The sequence below is a fragment of the Centropristis striata genome, chromosome 6 (genome assembly GCF_030273125.1).
Source record: "Centropristis striata isolate RG_2023a ecotype Rhode Island chromosome 6, C.striata_1.0, whole genome shotgun sequence".
Lineage (NCBI taxonomy): Eukaryota > Metazoa > Chordata > Actinopteri > Perciformes > Serranidae > Centropristis > Centropristis striata.
In genome coordinates, this window is record NC_081522.1 from 38,942,943 (window position 1) to 38,969,482 (window position 26,540).

Here is a 26,540-nt window from a genome sequence, read left to right on the forward strand (position 1 = left end):
AAACTACTAAACATTCAAAGATTTTGAATTTGATTGCACGATGTCACTGATGTTTTTTATAAAATGCCCCAGCCAGAAAATAACTAATTTTTTTCTTTGAAAAACAGTGACGTCTTGTAATCAAACTGGCATTTAAAGGGTTAAAATGCTCCAAATCTTTGAAAAATATTCATCTGTAAAGTTTTTATAGCAGTTTGTATTAAGGCACTTTACACCTGCTGCTTCAACTTTACAAGGAAAGATTTTTTAATTGATAATATGCCCAGTTTGTATGTTTTAATTCATTATTTTTGTCTAGTTTGTGTGTAAACTGACAAAGTTTTAAAGTTATATACTATTCCTTGATTTACAGTAATTAAGTGTCTACTATGGTGATGTACAATTCTTTATTTTACGCCTTATTTCTGATGCTATTTGACAGTCTTCTACTGTAATTTCTACAAACATTTTTCACAGCGTGGTAAAAATGATCTTCCATAAATAAGAAAGTATTTAAGACATTTAAACTCTGACCTCATGGTGGCGCTGCAGGACTCAGTAGGAGTTCCTCTGTAGATGATGAAAGTCTGAACTAAAGAACTGCTGCTGAGGAAAAATTAGACCATGTTTCAATAAACAGCCAAAGAAAAGAAGTATTTGAAAAATATTTATTAATGTGTGAGTTCCAAAATGACAAAGCAGTCTCCATAGCAGAAAATAAACATAAAGATTAGATAATAACTGTTACACCCACACAGAACCATAAAGTGCAGTCAGAACATATTGCACATTAAACACGAGGCCGAGCTGCTGCAGTCACACTGATTCAAACAGAGAATTACAGTAAACTGGTGATTTTTATTAATAAGACTTGCATGAATGCATGAACTCGGGTGGAGCTGCACGTCTTTGATATGTCTGACAGGATGTGACTTGCAGGAAACTGTGACTCACCCAACAAACGGCCAGAAAAAAAAAATCCTGCACATAAAACACACCTCTTATTCTGTCAATAATTAACAGTTAACTTCCCCTTAAACTCTCTGTATCATGAGACAGAACAGGTGAGGTTCAGGTGATAGTTTTCATCTTTTCTCCTGTTTGTTTTACTTTGTTCCACCCGTCTGTTATGTAACAATAAGCAGATTAAAACAAACCCAGAAACCCTGGTTCAGTTATGAAACGTGTTAATTAATTAGCCCTTGTTCAGATGAGAAGCTATGTGCCTTTTTTTTAAGGGTTTTTAGGGAGTTGTGCGGCCAAAAAGCTGCAGAATCATCAAAGTAAAAACAAGTTTTAATAGAAAAGTGAACAGTGCTTTGGTCCACAACTGGATTTCTTATCTAATGTTTACAGTTTGTGTCCAGTTTGCTTCTCCTCTCTCCTCCCTATTCAAAGTGTCTGTAAACACAGTTTTTTTACAGCTCTGTCCTCAGTGTCTCGTGTCCTAAATCCTTAAAAAAAAATACATTTTTGGTTGGTAACAATCGGAAAACGGTACCGTCTGAACATCGTCGTGCTGCTGCAGGAACGAGATGAAACAATGTGAACACCAGTTTTTATATAAAGGAACATATTTACATTCAACAACACAGAAAGGAAAATATTTCCTTTCTGTTTGTCTGTCTGCATTTAAAAAAAAACTTTTTCTGGCCTCTTCTACCCTCTGAACTCCAAAAATCAGCTTCAGGATGTTCTGTTTTTTGCTCCTGTCACATTTTACTCACGGTGGCCTAATTTTTTTAAACTGAAATATATTAAATTTCTACATATAATCTATAAGTCCTGCAGCTTTTTGGAAACAGCACATGCATGAGTAGAAATAGGGAGAACTTAAATATGTCTTTTTGCAGAATAACAAAGTTATATAAAGGAAAAATGTGTCCTTTCTGTTTGTCCGTCTGTGTTTTTATAACTCTTTCTGGCCTCCTCTACCCTCTGAACTCCAAATATCAGCTTCAGATTGTGCTTTTTTTCTCCAGTCACATTTTACTCACTGTGGCCTCAATTTTTCACTGAAATATATTAAATTTATGTATATAATCTATAAGTCCTGCACCTTTTTGGAAACAGCACATGCATGAGTAGAAATAGGGAGAATTCAAACATGTCTTTGCAGAATAACAAAGTTATATAAATGAAAAACGTGTCTTTTCTGTTTGTCTGCATTTTTATAACTCTCTCTGGCCTCTTCTACTCTATGAACTCCAAAAATAAGCTTCAGGATGTTCCTTTTTTGTCACATTTTCCTCATTGTGCCCTAACTTTGCACTGAAATATATTACATTTATATATATATAATCTATAAGTCCTGCTCCTTTTTGGAAAAAGCACAATCATGGCTAAAAGTATGGGGAACTCAAACATATCCTTTTTGCAGAATAACAGTAATAATGAGATAAACCTGAGCCTGTTCACAATTTAACGTTTTTTTACAGGATCTGGTTCGTGCAAACTGTTTATTTTTGGCAGAACTCTTCCGCCAAGAGTAATTTTATATGTGTAGACGAGGTGATTTTAATGTTATATCACAGTTATTTTTCTAAGGGAACCGTTCATCACAACTGATTTGTTTAAAAACCGTTGGAAAACTGATGATCTTTTCTGTTTTTACAGTTTCTGTTTATGATATTTGTTGTTTTTTTTAGTTTAAGTGTATCCTGGAGTTCAGAGGGTTAAAAACACGACATCCTGATTCTTTTATTTTGAAGGTCAGCAGCAACAAAGTCAGCTGATGGTCCACTGAACACTGTGGAAATGCAGCGAGAAAAACTGGAGTCAAACTTAGCGAAAAAAAATTATGCCTCAATATATAAATAGACCAACCTGCAGCCTCGACTGGTACAAGCTTAAAAAAACTGCTAGAAAAAACTGCAGATTAAAACGGCAGCGTACCATCGCTCCTCAAATGTTTCAGTAACACATTTCAGTGACGTTTCTTAGTTTTTCCTGCTTAAAAACGAACCAAACGCTCAGCGCTGCGTCACGCTTCATCGCTCTGATTGTTTTTCGTCGATTCAAAAAGGAATTTTGGTCCCAAAATAAAGTGAGAGTTTCCAGAGTAATACCCATCTGCAGATTAGCTCCAGGCTATGTTATTAAAGCAGTATTAAGAAAATTAAATATACAGTTTGAGGATGTTAAGTAACTCTTAAAGCACTATAAAGCATAAATCAGGTCATACTGCTGATCAGAGGTAGCTCAATGATTCTTAAGGCACTTTAAACCTGCTGCTTCAACTTTACAGGGAAGACTTTTTAACTGATAATATGCTTTAAAATGCAGATAATTCAGCCGTATTTTAACCCTCTGGGATCACAAAAAATGCTATAAAAACTTTACAGATTAATATTTTTTTCTACTTTTTTCTGCATAAACCTCTTTAACAACTTCCGCCCTGCTCTAAACTATAAAATGTTTAAACATTTTTTGGCATTTTTAACCCTTTAAATGCCAGTTTGATTGCACAATGTCACTGATGTTTTTTATAAAAACAAATGCCCCATCCAAAAAAAAGGAATTATGTGGAAAATAACTCAATTTTTGTGTGAAAAAACAGTGACATCATGCAATCAAACTGGTTTTAACAGGTTAAAATGCTCAAAATCTTTGAAAAATATTAATCTGTGAAGTTTTTATAGCAGTTTTTTTGCAAGTGGACATTTTTTCAGCCTTAAGGGCCTGAAAGGGTTGTAAATTTGTACACAGGGTATTATAGAGCTATTAGAAAAAATGAAATTTAAAATACAGAATATATCAAGAAAAAAATCTCAATTTAAAAAATAATGCCATTGGCAGTATCACAGCCAAAACGATTGCCAAAACAAAAGGGGAAAATGATAACTGATTTGTTTAATAACCGTTGGAAAACTGATGATAATTTCTGTTTTTACAGTTTCTGTTTATGATATATGCTGTTTTTTTTTCCTTTTAGAGAAACTTTGCCTGTACCCTGGAGTTCAGAGAGTTAAAAAAAACTAACAGCCTGATTCTTTTATTTTGAAGGTCAGCAACAACAAAGTCAGCTGAGGAAAAATATGTCTTTTCTGTTTGTCTGCGTTTTTATAACTATTTCTGGCCTCTTCTACCCTCTGAACTCCAAAAATCAGCTTCAGAACGTGCTTTTTTTGCTCCTGTCCCATTTTCCTCACTATGGCCTCAATTTTTCACTGAAATATATTAAATGTATATATATAATCTATAAGTCCTGCACCTTTTTGAAAAAAAAAAACACAAATATGGCTAAAAGTAGGGGGAACTTTAACATGTCCTTTGTGCATAATAACACAGTTATAATGAGATAAACCTGAGGCTGATCGAAATTTTATGTTTTTTACAGGATCTGGTGGATGCAGAACAGTTTATTTTAGGTAGAAGAAGTATTTTTGATGTAACATCACTGTTTTTTCTAAGGAAAGCGTTCATCACAACTGATTTGTTTAAGAACCGTTGGAAAACTCTCTGGCCTCTTCTACCCTATGAACTCCAAAAATCAGCTTCATGATGTGCTTTTTTTTTGCTCCTGTCTTGTTTTACTCACTGTGGCCTCAATTTTTAACTGAAATATATTAAATTTATATAAATAATCTATAAGGGAAAGGGATAAATGAAAGGGAAAAATGACAAATTTGGCTGAAAATGTCCCGAGTGGTCCCAGAGGGTTAAAGCATATTATGATTCAAACTGAGATAAATGTCCAGTATTTAAGTTTTAATGTATTATTTTTGTCTAATTTGTGTGTAAACTGACTGAGTTTTTCACTCACTAATTTTATCTCCCGCTCTGTTTTCCAGCAGAGGGTGAACTGGTGTTACAGCGGAGGTTAACTGGGAACAATCCCCGCCAGGTCCTCTTTACATTTTCACGTTTTAACTCAGTTTACAACTTTTAGTGACTTCCCTGAATGACTGATTAGACTTTAAGGCGGTTAGTTGTGCAGCAGAGGGAATAAACGAGTGTGTTTCTGTGGTTTTGGTCCATGTTTCTGCCTCCCGTTACCCGCTCAGCGCCCCCTCGGCGCCGTGCTGACAGGAAGTCGTGTCCCGGCGGCGGCTCCTCTGGCACGCCGGCAGCTTCTTCTCCCAGTGGCAGATGGCGTCGGTGTACTCCGTCACCACCTTGTCCATCCAGGTGAGCGGCTGAGGGACGAGCATGGCGCCCTCGAAGAAGCCCAGGTGTCCTCCGTGTTGAGTCAGCACGAACATCACGTTGGGCATCTTCTCTACAGGTCAAAAAGACGTAAGAAAGTATTTTTATTACGGTAAAATATGGCACTAATAACACATATTTTAGCAGCAATGTATTCATTCTTTCCAAACGGCTGCTGAAAGGAAAAAATGTAACAGGATAAACATTTAAATCATGGGTCTCAAACTCCAATTGTGGCCCTCATGATGATATTTTGTGGCCCCCACCTTGATTTGAAAGTTTAATGTGAGTTTTATATGAATGTCTCTTTACCGTGTTGTGTGTGGAAGGTCCCTTTATTGCTCCAGCTGGAGCTTCGTTTCACTTGTTTCTATGACGACGTTAACAAAAAGAAAGGCAGCTGCTACCGGAGCGTTTATTATCTGCCCTGTTGTTGTTACCGAAAGAAGTGGAAATGTTATGTAATGTCATTTTGTGTCTTTTTTTGGTAATTTTTTTTGTTTTTCTAATAATTTTGTTTCTTCTTTTGGTAATTTTGTGTCTTTTGGGGCCATTTTGTGTCTTTAAGTAATTTAGTGTTTTTTCAGTCATTTTGTGTCCTTTTTTTTTTTTTTTTTTTTTACTAATTTTGTGTCTTTTTCTAATAATTTTGTGTCTTTTTTTACTAATTTTGTGTCTTTTTTTGGTAATTGTGTCCTTTTTTTTGTAATTTTGTCTTTTTTTAGTAAATTTGTGTCTTTTTTGGTAATTTGTGTCTTTTTCTAATAATTTTGTGTCTTTTTTTTAGCAATATAGTGTATTTTTTGTGTCATTTTGTGTTTTTTTTGGTGTTGTTGTGTCTTTTTTTGGTCATTTTGAGTCTTTTTTAGTAATTTAGTGTTTTTTTCAGTCATTTTGTGTCTTTTTAAAAATCATTTTGTGTCTTTCTAAAAATCATTTTGTGTCTTTTTTTGGTAATTTTGAGTCTTTTTTTAGTAATTTTGTGGTTTTTTTTGGGTAATTTTGTGTCTTTTTTTTTATTAATTTAGTGTCTTTTTTTGGTCATTTTGTGTCTTTTTCTAATAATTTTGTGTTTTTTTTAAGTAATTTATTTTTCTTCTGTCATTTTGTGTCTTTTTGTTTAGTAATTTTGTGTCTTTTTTATTAATTTAGTGTCTTTTTTTGGTCATTTTGTGTCTTTTTCTAATAATTTTGTGTTTTTTTTAGTAATTTTGTGTCTTTTTTGGGTCATTTTGTGTCTTTTAAAAGTAATTTTGTGTCTTTAAAGTAATTTAGTTTTTTTTCTGTCATTTTGTGTCTTTTTGTTTAGTAATTTTGTGTCTTTTTTGGTCATTTTGAGTTTGAGACCCCTGCTATACAGGAATTATATATTTTATATATTATGGTGAAAAACAAGTCCGCAATGTGAAAAATGTGACAGGAACAAAACAAAAAAACCCACCTCGAAACAACTTAAGGTGTAATTAACAAAACGTAATTTGAGAGTTTGGACCCGGAGAGAACAAAAGCTGCTCCTCCGTTTCTCTACGACCACGGAAACGTGAAGAAGAAGAAAAAAAACTATAATTGCTGTTCGTGTTTCCTTGAAGTCGAGGTCCGGTTTAGAATTTCACTTGTCAGGGTTTAAAGTCATTACTCACACTGATTTACACACACATGTGACCCACACACACACACACACACACACACCCTGCTCTCTATATATAATCCAGCAGCCTCGTCGGATCACATGACCCTGAAAAATTCAACAAGAGCGTCTGGCGACTCGCTGCAGAGACTTTATCAACACTTAAAGACTGAGGAGGCTCGGGTGTCCAGCAGCTCAAACTATCACACTACACTCAGTCTGAGTCTCTGTGACAAAGTCTCACTGTTGTCGTCAGTCGTCGTCAAGGAAACACAAAAAACACAATATGAGTCATCACAGCAACGGTTAACTCCTCTGCATGTTTCTGCAGGAGTAGAGGAGTTGGTTTGGTCCAGGGAGGCAGAAGAAAACTTACTGTGAGTGCAGAGATGCATTATTTTTAAGTTTTTACATCATTCTGCATCTTCCCAGTAGAGTTTCTTATGTATTAACCCTGTGGAGTGTCCAAAAGCTCCAAATAATCCAGACTTGTTGACTCCATCCAGACTAGAAAACACAGCAGCGTGGAGCCCTACTGTAAATTTACCTCTAAAGTTCTGGCTGATAATGACATTAAGATGTATTGAAGAAAACAACAACTAAATGACCAATAAAATGAAACAAACTGAACTTAAAGATGTATAATAAGCAATAAAAAGACACAAAATGAACAAAAAAAGACGTATAATGACAAAAAGAGACACAAATTGACCAAAGAAAGACACAAAATGACCAAAAAAAGACACAAAATGACAAAAAAGACACAAATTGACAAAAAAAAAGACATAAAATGACCAAAAAAGACACAAATTGACCAAAAAAAGACACAAAATTACCAAAAAAGACACAAATTGACAAAAAAAAAGACATAAAATGACCAAAAAAGACACAAATTGACCAAAAAAAGACACAAAATTACCAAAAAAAGACACAAAATTACCAAAAAAAGACATATAATGACCAATAAAAAGACACAATTGGTAATGATTTTGGTTATTATCCATAAAACCATGTTAAATGTCTAGATATCAGCTCTTAAATTAAACTCTTAGCAGCTGTTTTTGTTGTTATCATTATATTTGTCCAAACAAATGTACCTTCAGTTGTACCAGGCATTAAAATGAACAAGAAACGGAAGAAATTATGATTCTGGATGATTTCATTGCTACACACACTACCGCTCAAAAGTCCTGTGTTCCGGGAGAAAGAAATAGGATGGTGACCACGTTTTATAACTCTGCCTTAAACTGTCCATTTAACTTTATTTCATTATTATTATTGTTGTTATTTAATTAATTAATTAATTTTAATTATGTATACTTTCATGATTATTATGATTGTGTAGTATTGTTTTATTGTTATTTATTTATTTCCTCTCCATTTTTTTTTTTTTTTAAATTTTATTTATTTATTTATTTTTATATTTAATTTATTTAATGTATTCATTAATATGATTTAATTTGATTTATTTATTACTATTATTTATTAATGAATACATTTATTTTATTTTATTTTTTATTAACTGAAGTATTTGTTTTCCTCCGAGATTACTGTTGGTTATGAGAGGGAGGGATTACCTTTTTTTGGTAATTTTGTGTCTTTTTTGGTAATTTTGTGTCTTTTTGGGGTCATTTTGTGTCTTTTTTAAATAATTTTGTCTTTTTTTTAGTAAGTTTGTGTTTTTTTTTGTAATTTTGTGTCTTTTTCTAACCATTTTGTGTCTTTTTTGGTAATTTTGTGTCTTTTTCGAATAATTTATTTTATTTTATTTTTTATTAACTGAAGTATTTGTTTTCCTCCGAGATTACTGTTGGTTATGAGAGGGAGGGATGGGGTTTTATGACTGTATGTTCGTTGTTGTGTTCATCGTGTATTACTTTTTGTGAAAAAACTCAATAAATAAAGTTTTGAAAAAAAAAAAAAGTCCTGTGTTCCAGTGGCACATTGTGTTAATCTGTTTATAGTGTTAAAGTCTGATTGATCATTAAAACACCTGAACATCATGTTAATGTTATAATATAATGATCGGTTGAGGATCTGGAGGTAAAGTTGGAGATTTGTGCAGGTTAAAATGATTATTTCTACCCTTGTTCATGTTTTTACTATATTTTAGATCTATTTCATGTTTGTTTTCATGGTTAACAACAGACATTTTCTGGGTGACCCCAAACTTTTGAGCACTAGTGTTTATATCCTGATCCAGCCAGTGTGTGTTAGTGACGGTGGTTAGTGTGTTCCCTGTCACGCCCCGAGTGGGAAAGAAACGATGTGCCACACAAACACAGTGACAGAAAACCAGATAAAACAGTAAATCTGAGGGAAATGATCTTGCTGCATGGACAGATAATTTACCTTGACAAGATTTATTAAATTAAGATTATTAAATCTAGAAATAAGCATGTTGAACACTTAAAATAAGAAATTAACTCTTAAAACCAGATAAATTAAAGCTGCCAGCAGTGATGAACTGGCCCGAGCAGAGTGACCTGATGATTATTTGTTTCTTACCAAGATAAAAAAATTTGTTCTTTTTTTTGGTCTTTTTGTGTCTTTTGTGGTGATTTAAAAAAAAATCTTTTTATGTCTTTTTTGTGATTTTATGTCTTTGTTTCTTTTTTGGTAATTTTGTCTTTTTGTTTCTTTTTTTGTGTCTTTTTTGTGTCATTTTTTGGTCTTTTTGTGTCTTTTTACATCTTCTTTTGGTCACAAAATGACCAAAAAAGACAAAAAATGTACAAAAGAGATAAATTAAAGCTGCCAGCAGCGATGAACTGGCCCAAACAGAGTGCACTGAAAATTATTTGTTTCTTACCAAGATAAAAAAAACTTTAGATTTAGAAGTGATAATTTGTCTTGTGACTCCGGTATTATTTATCCTTTTTTGCAGTGTGGAGCAACATTTCCCGTCTCCTGTCAGCTAAAATAACTGTATTTTTCAAATGAGTCTGGTGGAGAGTGATATTTGTGCTGCTGTGGACGAGGCTGCAGCGAAACAAATCACTAGAACAGACAAACGGTCCTTTAGACTTAAAACGGGGAACTCCAGGCTGAGATCCTGTGGAATTCCCCAGGATGGGAGTCAGCTGGAGGATTTATCAGGACGGGAAAACACAAACAAACAGGAGCAGGTGGGACCGGAGCCATAATAACAATAGGTCAGGTTTTATATAGAGATATAAACCGTCTCTGACAAACTTTAACCCTCCAGAAGTTTAAGACCGGATTTAGTTTTCCTTCGTTTAGAAAAAGTAGAGGAACCTACCTATAGGAACTGACAAATTTGATTTATTAAAAGTTTTTGTGCCTTTTAGTGGAAATATTTGTGAGTATTTGTGTTCTGTTTCTTTGTTATCTACGCTCTCTTCAAAGCAGCCAGACTCCACTGACAAAAACAGCAATTATACCGGCTCGTCTCACACTTCTCGTGTCCTAAATCGTAAAAAAAAATACATTTTTGGTTGGTAACGATCGGAAAACGGTACCGTCTGAACATCGTCGTGCTGCTGCAGGAACGAGACAAAACAACCAGTTTATATAAAGGAACATTTTTACATTCAACAATATTTCCTTTCTGTTTGTCTGTCTGCATTTTTAAAAAACTTTTTCTGGCCTCTTCTACCCTCTGAACTCCAAAAATCAGCTTCAGGATGTTCCATTTCTTGCTCTTGTCACATTTTATTCACGGTGGCCTCATTTTTTTTTTACTGAAATATTTTAAATTTCTACATATAATCTATAAGTCATGCACCTTTTTTGGAAACAGCACATGCATGAGTAGAAATAGGGAGAACTCAAACATGTCTGTGCAGAATAACAAAGTTATATAAAGGAAAAATGTGTCTTTTCTGTTTGTCTGCATTTTTATAACTCTTTCTGGCCTCTTCTACCCTATGAACTCCAAAAATCAGTTTCAGGATGTTCTGTTTTTTGCTCCTGTCACATTTTACTCATTGTGGCATCAATTTTTCACTAAAATATATTACATTTATATATATATAATCTATTACTCCTGCACCTTTTTGGAAACAGCACATACATGAGTAGAAATAGGGAGAACTCAAACATGTCTTTTGTGCAGAATAACAAAGTTATAATTAGATGAACCCTCACAATGAAAACAGTAATTTTACCTGCTTGTCTAACACTTCTGACCATGTTGTCTGGTTGGTTTCTTGTGTTATTGTGTGACATTCTGATGTGAGCTAACCAGGGCAGGATATTCTGGTTTCCTAACAGTGACTCAGCCAACATTCACAGCTGACAGCTCGCTTTCTGCTGGCTGACTGTTACATGTTTCCATTTAAAAACCCTGGAAACACTTTTGACTGCTTACAAAACAGTCTGACGCTCTTCATCACCTACATCTGGGAGAAAACTGTCTGTTTCTATAAAGTTATTCTTACTTCCTCAGCATGAGATTCTTCATAAAACCAGACACAAAGATTTACAGAGCAGAATGTTCTGTTCATGTTTCCCCAGCAGGTAAAGTCTGTCAGTGAGTCCTCCTGTTGTCCTCGGGTCAAGGAAGGAAGAAGAGGGAGGATGCAAAGGGAAGTAAAAAAGGATGGAGGAAAGAAGGAAGGAAGGAAAGAAAGAAGGATAGAGGAAGGAAAGAAGAGAGGAGGAAAAGGAGAAAGAATGGAAAGGAGAGAGAAAGGAAGGAGGATGGAGGAAAGAAAGGGGAGGAGGAGAAGAAAGGAAGGAAAAAATAAAGAAGGGGGGAGAAAAGGAGGGAGGCAGGAAGGAAAGAGGGCAGAAAGGAAGGAGGAAGGAAAGAAAGAAAGAAGGAAGGAGGGAGAAAAGGAGGGAGGCAGGAAGGAAAGAGGGCAGAAAGGAGGGAGGAAGGAAGGAAAGAGGGCAGAAAGGAAGGAGGAAGGAAAGAAAGAAAGAAGGAAGGAGGGAGAAAAGGAGGGAGGCAGGAAGGAAAGAGGGCAGAAAGGAGGGAGGAAGGAAGGAAAGAGGGCAGAAAGGAAGGAGGAAGGAAAGAAAGAAAGAAGGAAGGAGGGAGAAAAGGAGGGAGGCAGGAAGGAAAGAGGGCAGAAAGGAGGGAGGAAGGAAGGAAAGAGGGCAGAAAGGAAGGAGGAAAGAAAGAAAGGAGGGAAGGAAAGGGAAGAAGAAAGGAGGATAGAGGAAGGAATGGAGGCGGGAGGGATGAAAGAAGGAAGGAAGGAGGAAAGGAGAGGAAATCAGGAGGAAGGAAAGAAGAGAGAAAGTAAAGGAGATAGCGGAAGGAGGAAAGAAAAGAAGGGAAGGAGAGAGGAAAGGAAGGAAAGAAAGAAAGGAGGGCAAGGGAAGGAAAGAAGGAAGGAGGATAGAGGAGGAAGGAAAGAAGGAAGGAGGAAAGAAGAGAGGAAGGCAGGAGGAGGGAGGAAAGAAGGAATAGTCAAAACAGATGAAAACAGGACGACAGGAGGGTTAAAGGAAGCAGGAATATTGTAATTAAATACCTCTCCTTATAATAACTCTTCTAACTGATGAGTTTCTCTCCACTAACCTGCGAGTGTTCGTGGGATGTCGAGGAGCGACTGGTGGATCAGCGGGTCGTCTGACGAGTTCACCAGCAGCAGAGGAACAGAAACCTAAACACAAGATGGAAACAGTTTGTTAAGGCAGCAGTTCTCAACCTTTTTGAGTCGCGACCCCAAATTTAACATGCATGTTGTCCACGACACCCCCCCGACCCCCCTTTGGCTCTTCAGTTTTACTGGTTTCAAGTCAAGTCAAGTCAGATTTATTTATTTATATAGCGCATTTACAGACGGCTGAGCCGCACCAAAGTGACAAAAAACAAAACAAAATTTAATTTAAAATAAATTAAAAGAAGATGGGATATTTTTTTAAAAGCACTGAGGGATTATTAGGGGACACTATTCCCTAGCACTTGCCAGAGGAAAAAAAAAACTTTAATCAAAGGCAAGAGAAAAGAGGTGGGTTTTTAAGTGGGATTTAATTAATTGAAGGTTTATTTGAATAGGGACAAATACAAAAACATAGACAATCTTGACAGTTTATCTGATGTATGCATCATAGTGTTTTTAGCCAGAGCTAATTCACAACACTTGTCCCTAGTAGGGCTTTTGATCAAAAATAATAATACAGATTAACATTATTAAAAATACAGGCATAAAACAACAGCATAATAATAATAATAATACAGAGAGAATACAAGCTAAACATTAAAACTAAATAGTAAAAAACTAAGTATGAGAGCAAGATTGTTGCTGAAGTAGCCACACTTTTGTTTGTTTTTTAAATGCAACAAATGTAGGGATACATTTCAAGTAGTCTGGCAGTGAGTTCCATAATTTTGTCCCTTTTATTGAAAAGGCAGTTTGAGCAAAAGATGTTCTGCGGAATGGGATACTACAATTGCCTTTTGACGTTGCTCGGGTGGTGGATCTGGTACCACTTTGCAGTCTTGTTATTGTCTTGCAGAGCAGTTGGGGAGCAGCATTATTTAGGCATTTGAAGACCAATTTAACTGAGTGGAAGGAAATAAAATTAGCAAAACTTAAGAAAACTTTTAAACTTTTTAAAAACTTTTAAACTTTTAAAAACATTTAGTGACTGCGCTGCACGGATGTGGAGGGGGAGGCAGGTCCAGAGTCTGGGGGCTGCTACTGAGAAGGCTGGTCTGGTTTCAAGCATTCGTTTGCCAGAACTTCAGAGCAAATGACACACTGGATATTCTGTGTTTTTTTTGTCATGCATGAAAAGTCATAATTCAAGAAGTCTGGCTGATATTTACGGAGCCTAGCCGGTGTCGGCCCCACTGCCCTCCGTTTCTCGGCTCGTGGTCCTGTTTAGCATTCTGCTGGTCGACCTTTGACCCCTGCTAGTGCTGCTGATGGTGCTTTTCTTTGCAGCCATTGCTACATTTTTCCAGCATTAGTTATAGCTAGCTGCTAGCAAACTGCAGCTGCGGTAAAGCAACAACGCGCCTGTTTTTTTTCCTTTTTGTTTATTTCTTTTTTTCCGCTGTGCTCACTGAACAATCTCACAGTTCAGATCAGACAAACTCAGTTGATACGACGGATTTTGGACAAACAATGAAGCAGACAACAACTAAAACATCTCTCTGTCTGAAATTATGTCATTTAATATTCATTTTGTGCATTTACATTTTTTCCAAAATGATTTGGCGACCCCCAGAAATCATATCGCGACCCCAATTTGGGCCGGGACCCCAAGGTTGAGAATGGCTGTGTTAGGGGTCGTGGTTTAAATATCAGAGTAAACCTGTGAAGCTTTCTGTCTTCTCACTCACTTTGTGGATGAACTGCACGCAGCTCTCCTTCTCGTAGTATTCCTTCAGAGAGCTGTAGCCGTGGAACTTCCTGCAGAAAAAAAAAAAAAAACATTCAGTGGAACTTCAGTGAACCAGGGAAGAGCTGCAGAGTTTATTAGAGTAATACTAGACGGCTTTAGTAATGGAGACAAGAAACTGCTTTATATTCTTTTAGCAGCAAGAAAAAGGCCAGAATTACCAGAAGATGGCTCAAGAAATGAGGACTGGATCAACATTATACAAGACAAAAATGGATACACAAAATGGAAAAAGTGACTTTTCAACTAAAATTGCATTTAACTAACAACGACTGCTGCAAATGATGATTCTGGGTGAAAAAGATGATGCTGTGTGGTTTATGTACCCCCACCCCAACTGTTCCTGTTTCTTTGTTCTGTATAAAATGTTTAAAAAATTCCTCTATAAAAAGTGAATTAAAAAAAAAAGAGCTGCAGAGTTTGTGGCAGCTATTAGGAGCCGAATCTAAACATTAAAACTAGGGCCGGGACTTTAACGCGTTAATTAAGATTAATTAATGACACAAAAATGAACGCGTTAAAAAAAATTGACGCATTTTAATCGCACTTATTTTTGCACGGCGGAACGTTTCTCCCTGGATGAGTTTCAGGAGGACCGATTATACTGGAGCACCAACTAGCGTTGATGAGTTGAGACAACAACAAACCACAGTGAACATGAAGGAAGAAGCTGATGAGACCTTTGGTTGGCCCCGTGGATGATGGGACATTTAGTTACTAAAAACCAACGGATGGAAGCGTCCATAAGAGCATGGTTGTGTTGCTAGGCAACAAGGAATTCACATCCAGCCTCAAGTATCACCTCAATGCTAAACATATAGCAGCTAGCGGCTAGTGTGCTAGCTAGCGTGGATTGTGTTTTACTTAAAAAACCAAAGTATTCTAGTTTACAGAAGGTCTACCTACCTATAGGCTACCTGGATTTATGAAATGGACTATATTTATAAATATGATATTGCTACACTTAATGGCAAAAATTGCACTGGTCTGTTGGACTTGAACAAAAATAAACAATATTTTTTGCTGCTTAAGCTTATGTATTCAGTCATTATTCAATGGTATACTAAAAATCCATGTGGAAAAAATTCCTTCTCACTGTTCTCAGGTCAAATATTTATATGCGATTAAAATGCGATTAATTTCGATTAATTCATTACAAAGCCTCTAATTAATTAGATTAATTTTTTAGTGCGGCCCTAGTAAAAACGTATCAGAACTGTCTGATCTTCACCTCATGATGCTGTCGTCGATCTGCATCAGAGACGTGGCGGCGTACAGGCGGCTCAGGTCGCCGTCTCCGATGTTGGAGGAGTTCAAGCTGAGCAGACTGCTCCTGGTGACAAATACAGAAATACAGTTATTTAGACAAATCAGACTTCATTTGTACAGCACTTCTCATACAAGAGGAAATGTAACACAAAGCGCTTCACATAAAAAGGAGAAAAAAAAGGAAAATAATAATAATAATAATAATAATAATAAAACAACATAGAAACAAGCAAACGCCCTCCATGTCATTATAAACAAAGCACAAACTGAGGAAACACTGGAGGCAGCTTAGAAATTAATTAGATAAAATAAATAAAAATAAAGTAAGGGAAGATAAAATAAAATAAAAAAGTAAGTGATAATAATAATAATAATAATAATAATAATAATAACAACAAAAAAAAGTAATACAGCTAGATAAAAAAGATGAAAATAATAAATAAATAATTAAAAAAGCATGATAAATATATGTAAATATATAGTTTTTATGCTCCAGATTTCTGAAACAAACTCCAGAAAGCTGCAACTCTCAGCTCTTTAAAATCAAGACTGAAGACTTTTCTGTTTGATTAAATCAATAATTCCTTTCTGTAACTTTTATTCTATGTAAACTTGTTGTTCTTTGACTCTTCTGTCTCTTCCTAACGTGCTGCTGTGTCACTTTAACAGCTCTTATTGCTGTAATCTGCTGTATAAATAAAGCTGCCTCGCCTCTATTTGACTGATAGCTCAGAGAACAAACTGACGCCTCCAGTTAGATGTTTACTTTGGTGTTGCTGCAGAAATATTTTGCATATTTTGGAACAATTCCCGTTGAGAAAGCGTTGAGCTTTCTGACTGACACACCAGAATAAAACAGGCCTGTAGTCTATTTTAAAATGTATTCATTATTGCACAATTTGCTGTGATTAATCACGTTTAATCTTTTTATTTTACTTCCATACCAAAGCCTAAAACTGTGGACATTAATGTGTTAAGAGGAGACTTGTTGGTGTCAAAGAACCTGTTTTTATTCAGATATTCTGATCACATGTCAGTTTTCCTTTGAAACGTTATTTATCTTGCTTCCCGTCACGATATGAGGACATGGAACAAATTAATTCTTTATGTCTTCTAGCTCGAAATGAGACTTTATCTTTAAAACTCAGCCCACTAGAGCCCAGAACTCACACGGTAAATATTTGTAATTAATGCTGAAATGAACACATTGTGACAGCGTTAGAATAAATGCAATAATCTATAGAAAAAAATGTTATTAATTGCATAATTTACTGTGATTAATCATGTTTAATCTTTTTCTTTTACCTCAATACCGAGGCTTGAATTGTGGATATTAGTGTGTAAAGAGGAGACTTGTTGGTGTCAAAGAACCTGTTTTTATTCAGATATTCTGATCACATGTCAGTTTTCCTTTGAAGCGTTATTCATCTTGCTTCCCGTCACGATATGAGGACATGGAACAAATTAATTCTTTATGTCTTCTAGCTCGAAATGAGACTTTATCTTTAAAACTCAGCCCATTATTCTGCCCTACAAAGTCTAACTGCAGTAACTAGCAAAGGGTCAAACTGAGAAAAACTGCTTTAAAGTTTTTTAACGTTATTTAACTGGCCAGCCAAATTAGTCATAGGTAGGTAAGTGTTATGACACTTATTTCTATCTGTATTGATGATGTCATTTTTATGCAAAAAAATCATGATGATTTATTTGACCTTTGACCCCAAAAATGTAGTTACTTCACTCTGGTTTTGCTGTAAAAAGTTCTTATAGTAATGCACAAAAAGAGTGCAGTAACTATAATGTTGTTGTCTTCTTTCAGCTTTTATATTTTGTTTTCAGTGGAAAAACATTTTCAAATTGATTTTGTTAGAAGTCTATTTAAAAGTGTTTAACAACTCTATTCAAAGATTTGTGTATTTTAGACATAATAATATAAAGTAATGTTATATTTTAGTCTTAATATAATTTTATCTCACTTCTTTACTTCATCACTATCTAGACAATAATTTCCCTTTCAAATAAACTTATAATTTCTATTATTTTTATGTTTAAATTAGTATACATATCCAAAGCAGATGGTTGGTAAGTGCAATTACTGCTTTGGTTTTGAGTTGGATTTTGTGGTTTTTATATCATTATTTCTTTGAAATAAAGCAACATTTAAATCTAAATGTTTAAATCTTTGTCACAAGATAAAACAGACACAAAGGAGTTCATTTTTAGTTATAACTCAATTTGGACCATAAATGTAATTACTGCAATTAGACTTTGTAAGGCTGTACAGACCAGAACTCACATGTTTAATATTTCTAATTCATGCTAAAATGAACACATCGTGACAGCTAACACAGTTAGAATAAAAGCAAAAAATGCACTTTATTAAATGCTGATTAATGTGTTCCTGCAGAAACTGTTTGTGCACCTGTGGTTGAGGATGAGCTTCTTCATGTTGTCTGCTAAGAAGAAGTTGTAGAGGCGTCGGCACTGATCCCACTGCAGGAACGTCTCCTGAGCCCTGCAGAACAAACACAGAACACAGAACACAGAACACAGAAGGTAAGGAAACACCTGAGAACCCTCGTCTCCTCCTCCTCCGTCTGTTCTCCATCTATAATTCATATTCAGAGGTTTATGTCTGACGGACCTGAGGGCGCTGTAGCCCTGACACACGGTGACGCAGCAGACCACGTTCTCCTGGTTCTCCCAGTTCTCCCCCAGGAACTTACAGACGATGTTCCCTCCGAGGCTGAAGCCGACGGCCACCAGCAGCGTGTGAGGGAACGCTCGCCGCACGTGGTTCACCATGGCGCCGTATTCCCACGTACAGCCTGAACACACACACAGACATTTATTACTTTTATATTTCGTTTTATTTGTATTTTTTGTTAATTTCCCCTCATTTAATTCCCCCCAAACTTACGTATTTTCATATTTTCTTCATTCATATGAATGAATAAATCCATTAAAAAATAGAAATAATGGGCGTTTCAATAAATCGTATTCATTTTCTTTATTATGGTTCTCACACATAAAAAAATGGTTATTATTGTTATGTCATTTTTCTTCCCTATTATTTTAATTTTTTTTTTTACATTTATTTTTCTGTTTTTTTTTTGTTAATTTCCCCTCATTTAATTCCCCCCAAACTTAGGTATTTTCATATTTTCTTCATTCATATGAATGAATAAATCCATTAAAAAATAGAAATAATGGACGTTTCAATAAAACGTATTCATTTTCTTTATTATGGTTCTCACACATAAAAAAATGGTTATTATTGTTATGTCATTTTTCTTCCCTATTATTTTAATTTTTTTTTTTACATTTATTTTTCTGTTTTTTTTTGTTAATTTCCCCTCATTTAATTCCCCCCAAACTTAGGTATTTTCATATTTTCTTCATTCATATGAATGAATAAATCCATTATAAAATAGAAATAATGGGCGTTTCAATAAAATGTATTCAGAATGTATTTATTTTCTTTATTATGGTTCTCACACATAAAAAAAAATGGTTATTTTTGTTATGTCATTTTTCTTCCCTATTATTTAAATTTTTTTTTTTTTTTTACATTTATTTTTCTATGGTTTTTTTTGTTAATTTTCCATCATTTAATTCCCCCCAAACTTACGTATTTTCATATTTTCTTCATTCATATGAATGAATAAATCCATTAAAAAATAGAAATAATGGGCGTTTCAATAAATCGTATTCATTTTCTTTATTATGGTTCTCACACATAAAAAAAATGGTTATTTTTGTTATGTCATTTTTCTTCCCTATTATTTTTATTTTATTTTTTTTTTACATTTATTTTTCTATGGGTTTTTTTGTTAATTTTCCATCATTTTATTTCCCCCAAACTTACATATTATCATTATTTTCTTCATACATTTAAAAAAAAAAAAGTTTTATGCATTTCTTCTTCTTTCACACTCTAACCTTAAAATAAATTAATAAAATGCATGATTTAAGGTTTTATTCATTGTTTTTAAGTGCTTAAATGATCTGGCACCGTCTTATTTATCAGAGCTTTTAAAACCCACAGTACTTCCAGAGCACTTAGGTCGTCTAACCAGCTGCTCCTGGTCGTACCTATATTTGAGTATGATTTTTATTGTATTTTAATAACTGTACAGCACTTTGGTCAACTGAGGTTGTTTTTAAATGTGATTTATAAATAAACTTTGACTTGACTGATGATCATAATCATCTTTCCTCTGTGTTTCTGTTTCTCTTTGTTTGTTCTGCTTCCTTTATTTATTTATTTTTACATTTTGTCTTTATTTAGAATCACATTACAACAGTCATCACCGTTTTGATAATAGACACTGTGATCCATATTTTCATTTTATAAACAAACAAACGAACAGAACTTGGGGGTGTTTCCATCTACAGTAAGTAGTAAAAAACAGACTAAAACATTTTTTTTAAAAGAAAGTTACACAATATTAAACAAAAGAAGGGCGTGTTCTGCTTCCTTTAATTGAACTTCTCTTCTCTTTAATGAAGCAACATGAGGAACACCCTGAGCTGGACTTCCCCTCTGAACCGAGTGATAAAACTCAGTAGTAGTAGTGATAATAATAACAACAGTATGCGTCTCCATGGTTACCGTAGGTGAACATGCGGGGCGCGGTGAGCTCCAGGTCGGGCAGAGCTCCCAGGTGGTTCAGCACGGCGCAGCGGTAGCCCTGCCGCTGGGAGTGATCCACGAAGGTCCGGATGTAGTTCTTCTCACTATGGTTACCGATCCCAGGGCAGATCACCATGGTAACGTCATCTGACACACACACACACACACACACACACATAAACACACACAGACAAACAAGAGGGAAGTCAAACATACAAAGTGGAGTCATGTGTGGGCGTAAAAGTGGAAGCTGTGTGTGTGTGTGTGTGTGTGCTGGTTTAATTGGCTGCAACACGTGCCTTTCTTTCTCGCTCTGGAGATTTCATCAGTGTTGTGTAATTATTCTACTGCTTGTTACTTCCTGATGGTCTCAAGATACAAACAAGAACAAAAAACTCATAAAAAACTGAACAATAATCTGTGAAAAAAGCTTCAAGCTTCAGTTTCTACGGCCGAATTTATCCAACGAGCGTACGACAGAAAGTGAGCGTAAAGTGTCGATCAAACGTACGATCATTTCTACAAGGCTCGGCATTTTTCATTTATTAAATTAAATTTCCTGCTCTAAACGTAAAATGAATTAATAAATAATAGTTCAGATCACCCAAAAAAGACACAAAATGACCAAAAAAAGACACAAATTGGCCACAAAATGATCAAAAAAAAGACACAAAATAACCAAAAAAGACAGAAAATGACCAAAAAAGACACAAAATGACCAAAAAAAATACACAAAATGACCAAAAAAAGACACAAAATGACCAAAAAAGACACAAAATTACCAAAAAAATACACAAAATGTGTGTGTGCTGGTTTAATTGGCTGCAACACGTGCCTTTCTTTCTCGCTCTGGAGATTTCATCAGTGTTGTGTAATTATTCTACTGCTTGTTACTTCCTGATGTTCTCAAGATACAAACAAGAAACAAAAAACTCATAAAAAACTGAACAATAATCTGTGAAAAAAGCTTCAAGCTTCAGTTTCTACGGCCGAATTTATCCAACGAGCGTACGACAGAAAGTGAGCGTACAGTGTCGATCAAACGTACGATCATTTCTACAAGGCTCTTTTCATTTATTAAATAAAATTTCCTGCTCTAAACGTAAAATGAATTAATAAATAATAGTTCAGATCACCCAAAAAAGACACAAAATGACCAAAAAAAGGAAACAAAATGACCAAAAAAAGACACAAATTGGCCACAAAATGACCAAAAAAATACACAAAATTACCAAAAAAGACACAAAATTACCAAAAAAATACACAAAATGTGTGTGTGCTGGTTTAATTGGCTGCAACACGTGCCTTTCTTTCTCGCTCTGGAGATTTCATCAGTGTTGTGTAATTATTCTACTGCTTGTTACTTCCTGATGTTCTCAAGATACAAACAAGAAACAAAAAACTCATAAAAAACTGAACAATAATCTGTGAAAAAAGCTTCAAGCTTCAGTTTCTACGGCCGAATTTATCCAACGAGCGTACGACAGAAAGTGAGCGTACAGTGTCGATCAAACGTACGATCATTTCTACAAGGCTCGGCATTTTTCATCTATTAAATAAAATGTCCTGCTCTAAACGTACAATAAATTAATAAATAAAATTTATAAAATGCATGTTTATAAATTAATAAATCCATTAAAAAATAGAAATAATGGGCGTTTCAACAAAAAACTTTTTTTTCCTAATTTCCTAAAAATTAAGATTAAAAACAGTGAGAAACACCTCAAGTCTCCACAGAGACATGTTACAATTTTCTTCCCTATTATTATTATTATTATTATTTTTTTACATTTATTTTTCAGTTTTTTTTTGTTAATTTTCCCTCATTTTATTTCCCTCAAACTTACTTATTATCATTATTTTCACAACAACTACACTACAACTACACAACAAACCTACTTTTTTTGTTAAGTACATAATTCCACATGTGTTCATTAATAGTTTTGATGAATCTACAATGTAAATAGTCATGAAAATAAAGGAAACGCATTGAATGAGAAGGTGTGTCCAAACTTTTGGCCTGTACTGTATATATATATATATATATATATATATATTAGGGCGTGGTGTCTAAATGAGGCTTGTTTCGAGCCGCCATATTTATTTGTTTGATAAACGGGACCCTCATCCTGTGATTGAACCCTGAGAGGATCAGCTGCTGCAGAGCTTCACCTCGTGGACGTTCGGGTCACTGACCTCCTGAACTGTGGTCTCCACGAGCCTCAAACAGGTCAAAGGTCGCCGTGGCCCCGTCCGCCATGGGCAGGAACTTGCGGACGCCGCAGGGCGACGGCGTGCTGATGCGTCCCATCTTACCGTACAGAGCCGTCTGCAGGTGGCCGCTCTTCCCCCACAGCAGGGGGGGGACGTACCTGAGGAGGAACAGCCAGTCAGCACCACAGACACACTCAGGTTACACTACAACTACACAACAACTACACAACAATTACACAACAACTACACAACACTCAGGTTACACTACAACTACACAAAAAAACCTACACAACAACTACACAACAACTACACACAACTACACTACAACTACACTACAGCTACACTACAAGTACACAACAACCACACTACAACTACACAACAACTACACTACAACTACACAACACTCAGGTTACACAACAACTACACTACAACTACATAACAACTACACAACAACTACACTTCAACTACACTACAACTACATAACAACTACACTACAACTACACAACAACTACACTACAACTACACTACAACTACACTACACTCAGGTTACACTACAACTACACAACAACTACACAACAACTACACAACAACTGCACTACAACTACACAACAACTACACTACAACTACACAACAACCACACAACACTCAGGTTACACAACAATTACACAACAACTACACTACAACTACACAACAACTACACTACAACTACACTACACCTACACAACAACTACACTACAACTACACAACAAACCTACACAACAACTACACTACAACTACACAACAACTACACAACAACTACACAACAGCTACACTACAACTACACAACAACTACACAACAAACCTACACAACAACTACACAACAAACCTACACAACAACTACACAACAAACCTACACAACAACTACACAACAAACCTACATTACAACTACACAACAACTACACAACAACTACACTACAAACCTACACAACTGAGTATCGGTATCGAGTTGAACATTTTAGTATCGTGACAACCATAGCAGTAAGGAGAAGGAGAAGGAGAAGGAGAAGAAGAAGGAGGACAAGAAGAAGAAGAAGAAGAAGAAGAAGAAGAAGAAGAAGAAGAAGAAGAAGGAGATGGAAAAGAAGAAGAAGAAGGAGGAGAAGGAGAAGAAGGAAAAGAAGAAGAAGAAGGAGGAGAAGAAGAAGAAGAAGAAGAAGAAGAAGGAGAAGGAGAAGAAGAAGAAGAAGAAGAAGGAGAAGAAGAAGAAGGAGAAGAAGGAGGAGAATATTAACAGACTGACTCTGAGGTGAGCAGGGGGCAGGTCTTGAGCAGGTATCTGCTGAGCGCCGTGTCCTGGTAGACGAGCTCCGGAGACGCCGTGGAGCTCTTCAGGTTGAGGCAGCGGACGATGATGTAGAGGACGGTCGCCACGGCAGCCAGCTTCACGCCGTCAAACATGGCGGGCAGCTCGGGGCCGAAGGAGCTCAGGGCTCCGTCCTCCAGGGAGGACATGGTGGACGAGGAGACGACCTGCAGAGGATTCAACACTTTACACTTTCTGCTTTTATTTTGGTAGTCACTTCCTGCCCTCATGTGTCACCTCACCCATTCAATTACATTTATTCAGTTTTTTTTTACAAAATGACTCTATCTTTTGCGCAAACGGACAGATTTCTGCACTTTCGTCCTAACAAATATGTATTTAATGTTAAACTGCAGATGTTTTATGTTTCTGTCTGCAACATTTTTAAAATCAATCAATCAAACTTTATTTATATAGCGCTTTTCATACATATAAATGCAACTCAAAAAAGCTTTTAATCTTTGATGCACAACATGGTCTAAAGTGACCCGACTAAGTTTTTATGTTCTATATCTTTGCAATAAATTAATTTCATCATTCAGTTCTGCAGGTTTTCCTCAAATAACTTGTTTTTGATCATCATACGTCCCAATTTTTTGTTTTAATTTCTTACTTTTTGAATAAAAACCCTTCTTGTATCACTACGATTCTAATGCAGAAGGTCATTTTTGACCCATGTAATAATACAGAAACTATTTTTCTTCATAAAGTATGAAAGGAAAAACGGATATAATATGTCGTAATAAAAAAAAAAAAAGATATTCAAACACACAGCAGCATGAAATAACATGAGAAATGAATGTGCATCAAAGCTTTAAAGACATTTAATCTCTGGAAAAACATTGTGGACAACTTTGCCACATGATACTGTTTATTTACTGTGTTTATATTTTATATTTTTAAGCTGTATTTTCACTTAATTTATGTATTTTGTGCCTTTTAGTTGCATAGCCAAGTTTTTTTTTTAGATTTTTCAGAATCTGTCTTCAGTTTGTTCTGTATTTTTACCCTGATTATCTCCATCTGGGTCTAATCTGTTCTCCTTCTGTTTGTCTGCAGCGTTCTGGCTTTTATTTCCTAGTTTCTCCAAGTTTTCAGTGTTTTTAATTTATTTCCTGTCGGACCTTCTGCTTCGTTCGTAATTTTCTCCACTAAATAATTCCCCTGCTGACTCATCATCAGAGTTTTTCTGCGTCTGTAACTCCTGAAACTGAAACAGAACTTATTAGGTTATTATTTTTATGAGTTATGAGTTTATTCAGACAGTAATGTGACTCTGTTAGAGGACTCAGACTGTCTGAGGGGCAAAAATAATAATAAAAGGCACCAGCTGCATCACGTCTTCTTCATTTTAATGCCGCCCTAAAGGAACTTTATCCTGTTTTCGCTTTGTGTCGTTTCCTGTGAACAGAGTCACTTTTCTCACAGCTGATCTGATTTTGTTTTATTGTTTATAAAAGTATAAATCATCAACTAATTCTGTGGTAAACCTTCTAAACTAACTTCATTCAAACTAGGGCTGGGCGATATGGCCCTAAAAGAATATCACGATATTGCTGGCTATTTTTGTGATAACGATATTCTTGACGATATTAGGAAATACTTTAAAAGACATAGAAAATATGATTTTTAGTCTGTATAAATAATAAAAAATCTAAAATGTAGTTTGAAGTGCAAATCTCAACAGTTGCCAAATACAAAAAAAAAATTACTCTTGACTCTTGAGTATGAGCAAATAATAAAAAATAACCATTTAGGGGTTCTGGGGGCATATTTTAATGACATTTTGTAAAGGAGAATAAAGGTTCTTGTATGTTTTATTTAAGGCATCTTATTTTGACAGTCTTCTTGTAAATTATGTGGTGGATTCTGTTAACACACTGTGCTCTTATTTTGAAAGCTGCATGTGTTTAGCTACAGGGAGTAAGTAGCTTTTTATGATTAAAACAACTTTAACCACTACATCAAGAAGTAGGAACGTTGCCAATATCATGATATGCATTTTTTTAACCATAAAAAAAATATACCGATATTATCGTGAATGATACGATATGGCACACCCCTAATTCAAACTCACTGGCACGAGTTTTACACTTTTCTTGGAATTTATCCTCGTTATGCTTTAGTAGTTAGGGGGAAAACACCCAAATATCTGATATAAAAACAGTTGAAACAGAGTCTAATCTTGAGGTGGAGGGAAACTCATCATGTTTTCTCCATTTAAAGGTGTTAATAGAAGTCACTTCATCACATTTTCTCCATTTAAGACCACTAGAGAACACTTTTTCATCTTTTTTGGTCATTTCACTTCTTTTTTTGCCAATTTTCTGTCTTTTTTTGACATTTCACATCTTATTTTGGTTGTTTTGGGTCTTTTTTAATTTAAGAGCTGATTTCACTTGACAAGATTTCTTAAATTAAGATTATTAAATCCAGAAATAAGCATGTTGAACACTTTAAATAAAGCGTTCAACATGTCATATTGTGACAAAAACACCCAGCTGTCTGAAATAAAAGTTAAGAGCAGCATCACATTTTATATACAAGAAGGGAACCAAGAGGGTATTTCTTTTTCTTTTTTTCTACACTTTAAGGACACAACAGAGATCACTTCTTCACACTTTATCCATTTCAGGGTAGAATAAACAGCACTTTCTCAAGTTTTCTCGACTTTAAGGATACAATAGCGATAATTTCATAACATTTCCTGTAATTTTGTGTCTTTTTTTGGTAATTCTGTGTCTTTTTTTTGGTAATTCTGTGTCTTTTTTAATAATTTTGTGTCTTTTTGGGTAATTCTGTGTCTTTTTAAAATAATTTTGTGTCTTTTTTTGGTTATTTTGTGTCTTTTTTTTTGGTAATTCTGTGTCTTTTTGAATAATTTTGTGTCTTTTTGGGTAATTCTGTGTCTTTTTGAATAATTTTGTGTCTTTTTTGGGTAATTCTGTGTCTTTTTTTGGTTATTTTGTGTCTTTTTTTTTGGTAATTCAGCATTTAAT

The 26,540-nt window shown here is 35.1% G+C and overlaps 1 protein-coding gene across 2 annotated transcripts in view; it reads right to left on the reverse strand.

Moving 5' to 3' along the window:
* Positions 1-633: 633 nt before the first annotated feature.
* LOC131973362 (monoacylglycerol lipase ABHD2-like) overlaps positions 634-26,540 on the reverse strand; it is a 27,915-nt gene continuing 2,008 nt past the window's right edge. For both annotated transcript variants that reach the window (XM_059335347.1, XM_059335346.1), the window contains exons 2-10: positions 23,479-23,708; positions 22,182-22,357; positions 19,965-20,132; positions 17,994-18,177; positions 17,772-17,864; positions 15,312-15,413; positions 14,022-14,091; positions 12,249-12,333; positions 634-5,200 (exon numbers count right to left, since the gene is read on the reverse strand). In XM_059335347.1, the coding sequence (XP_059191330.1) occupies positions 4,974-5,200; positions 12,249-12,333; positions 14,022-14,091; positions 15,312-15,413; positions 17,772-17,864; positions 17,994-18,177; positions 19,965-20,132; positions 22,182-22,357; positions 23,479-23,690 (1,317 nt within the window). In that variant the 5' untranslated portion in view covers positions 23,691-23,708 and the 3' untranslated portion in view covers positions 634-4,973. The remainder of the gene's footprint in view (positions 5,201-12,248; positions 12,334-14,021; positions 14,092-15,311; positions 15,414-17,771; positions 17,865-17,993; positions 18,178-19,964; positions 20,133-22,181; positions 22,358-23,478; positions 23,709-26,540) is intronic.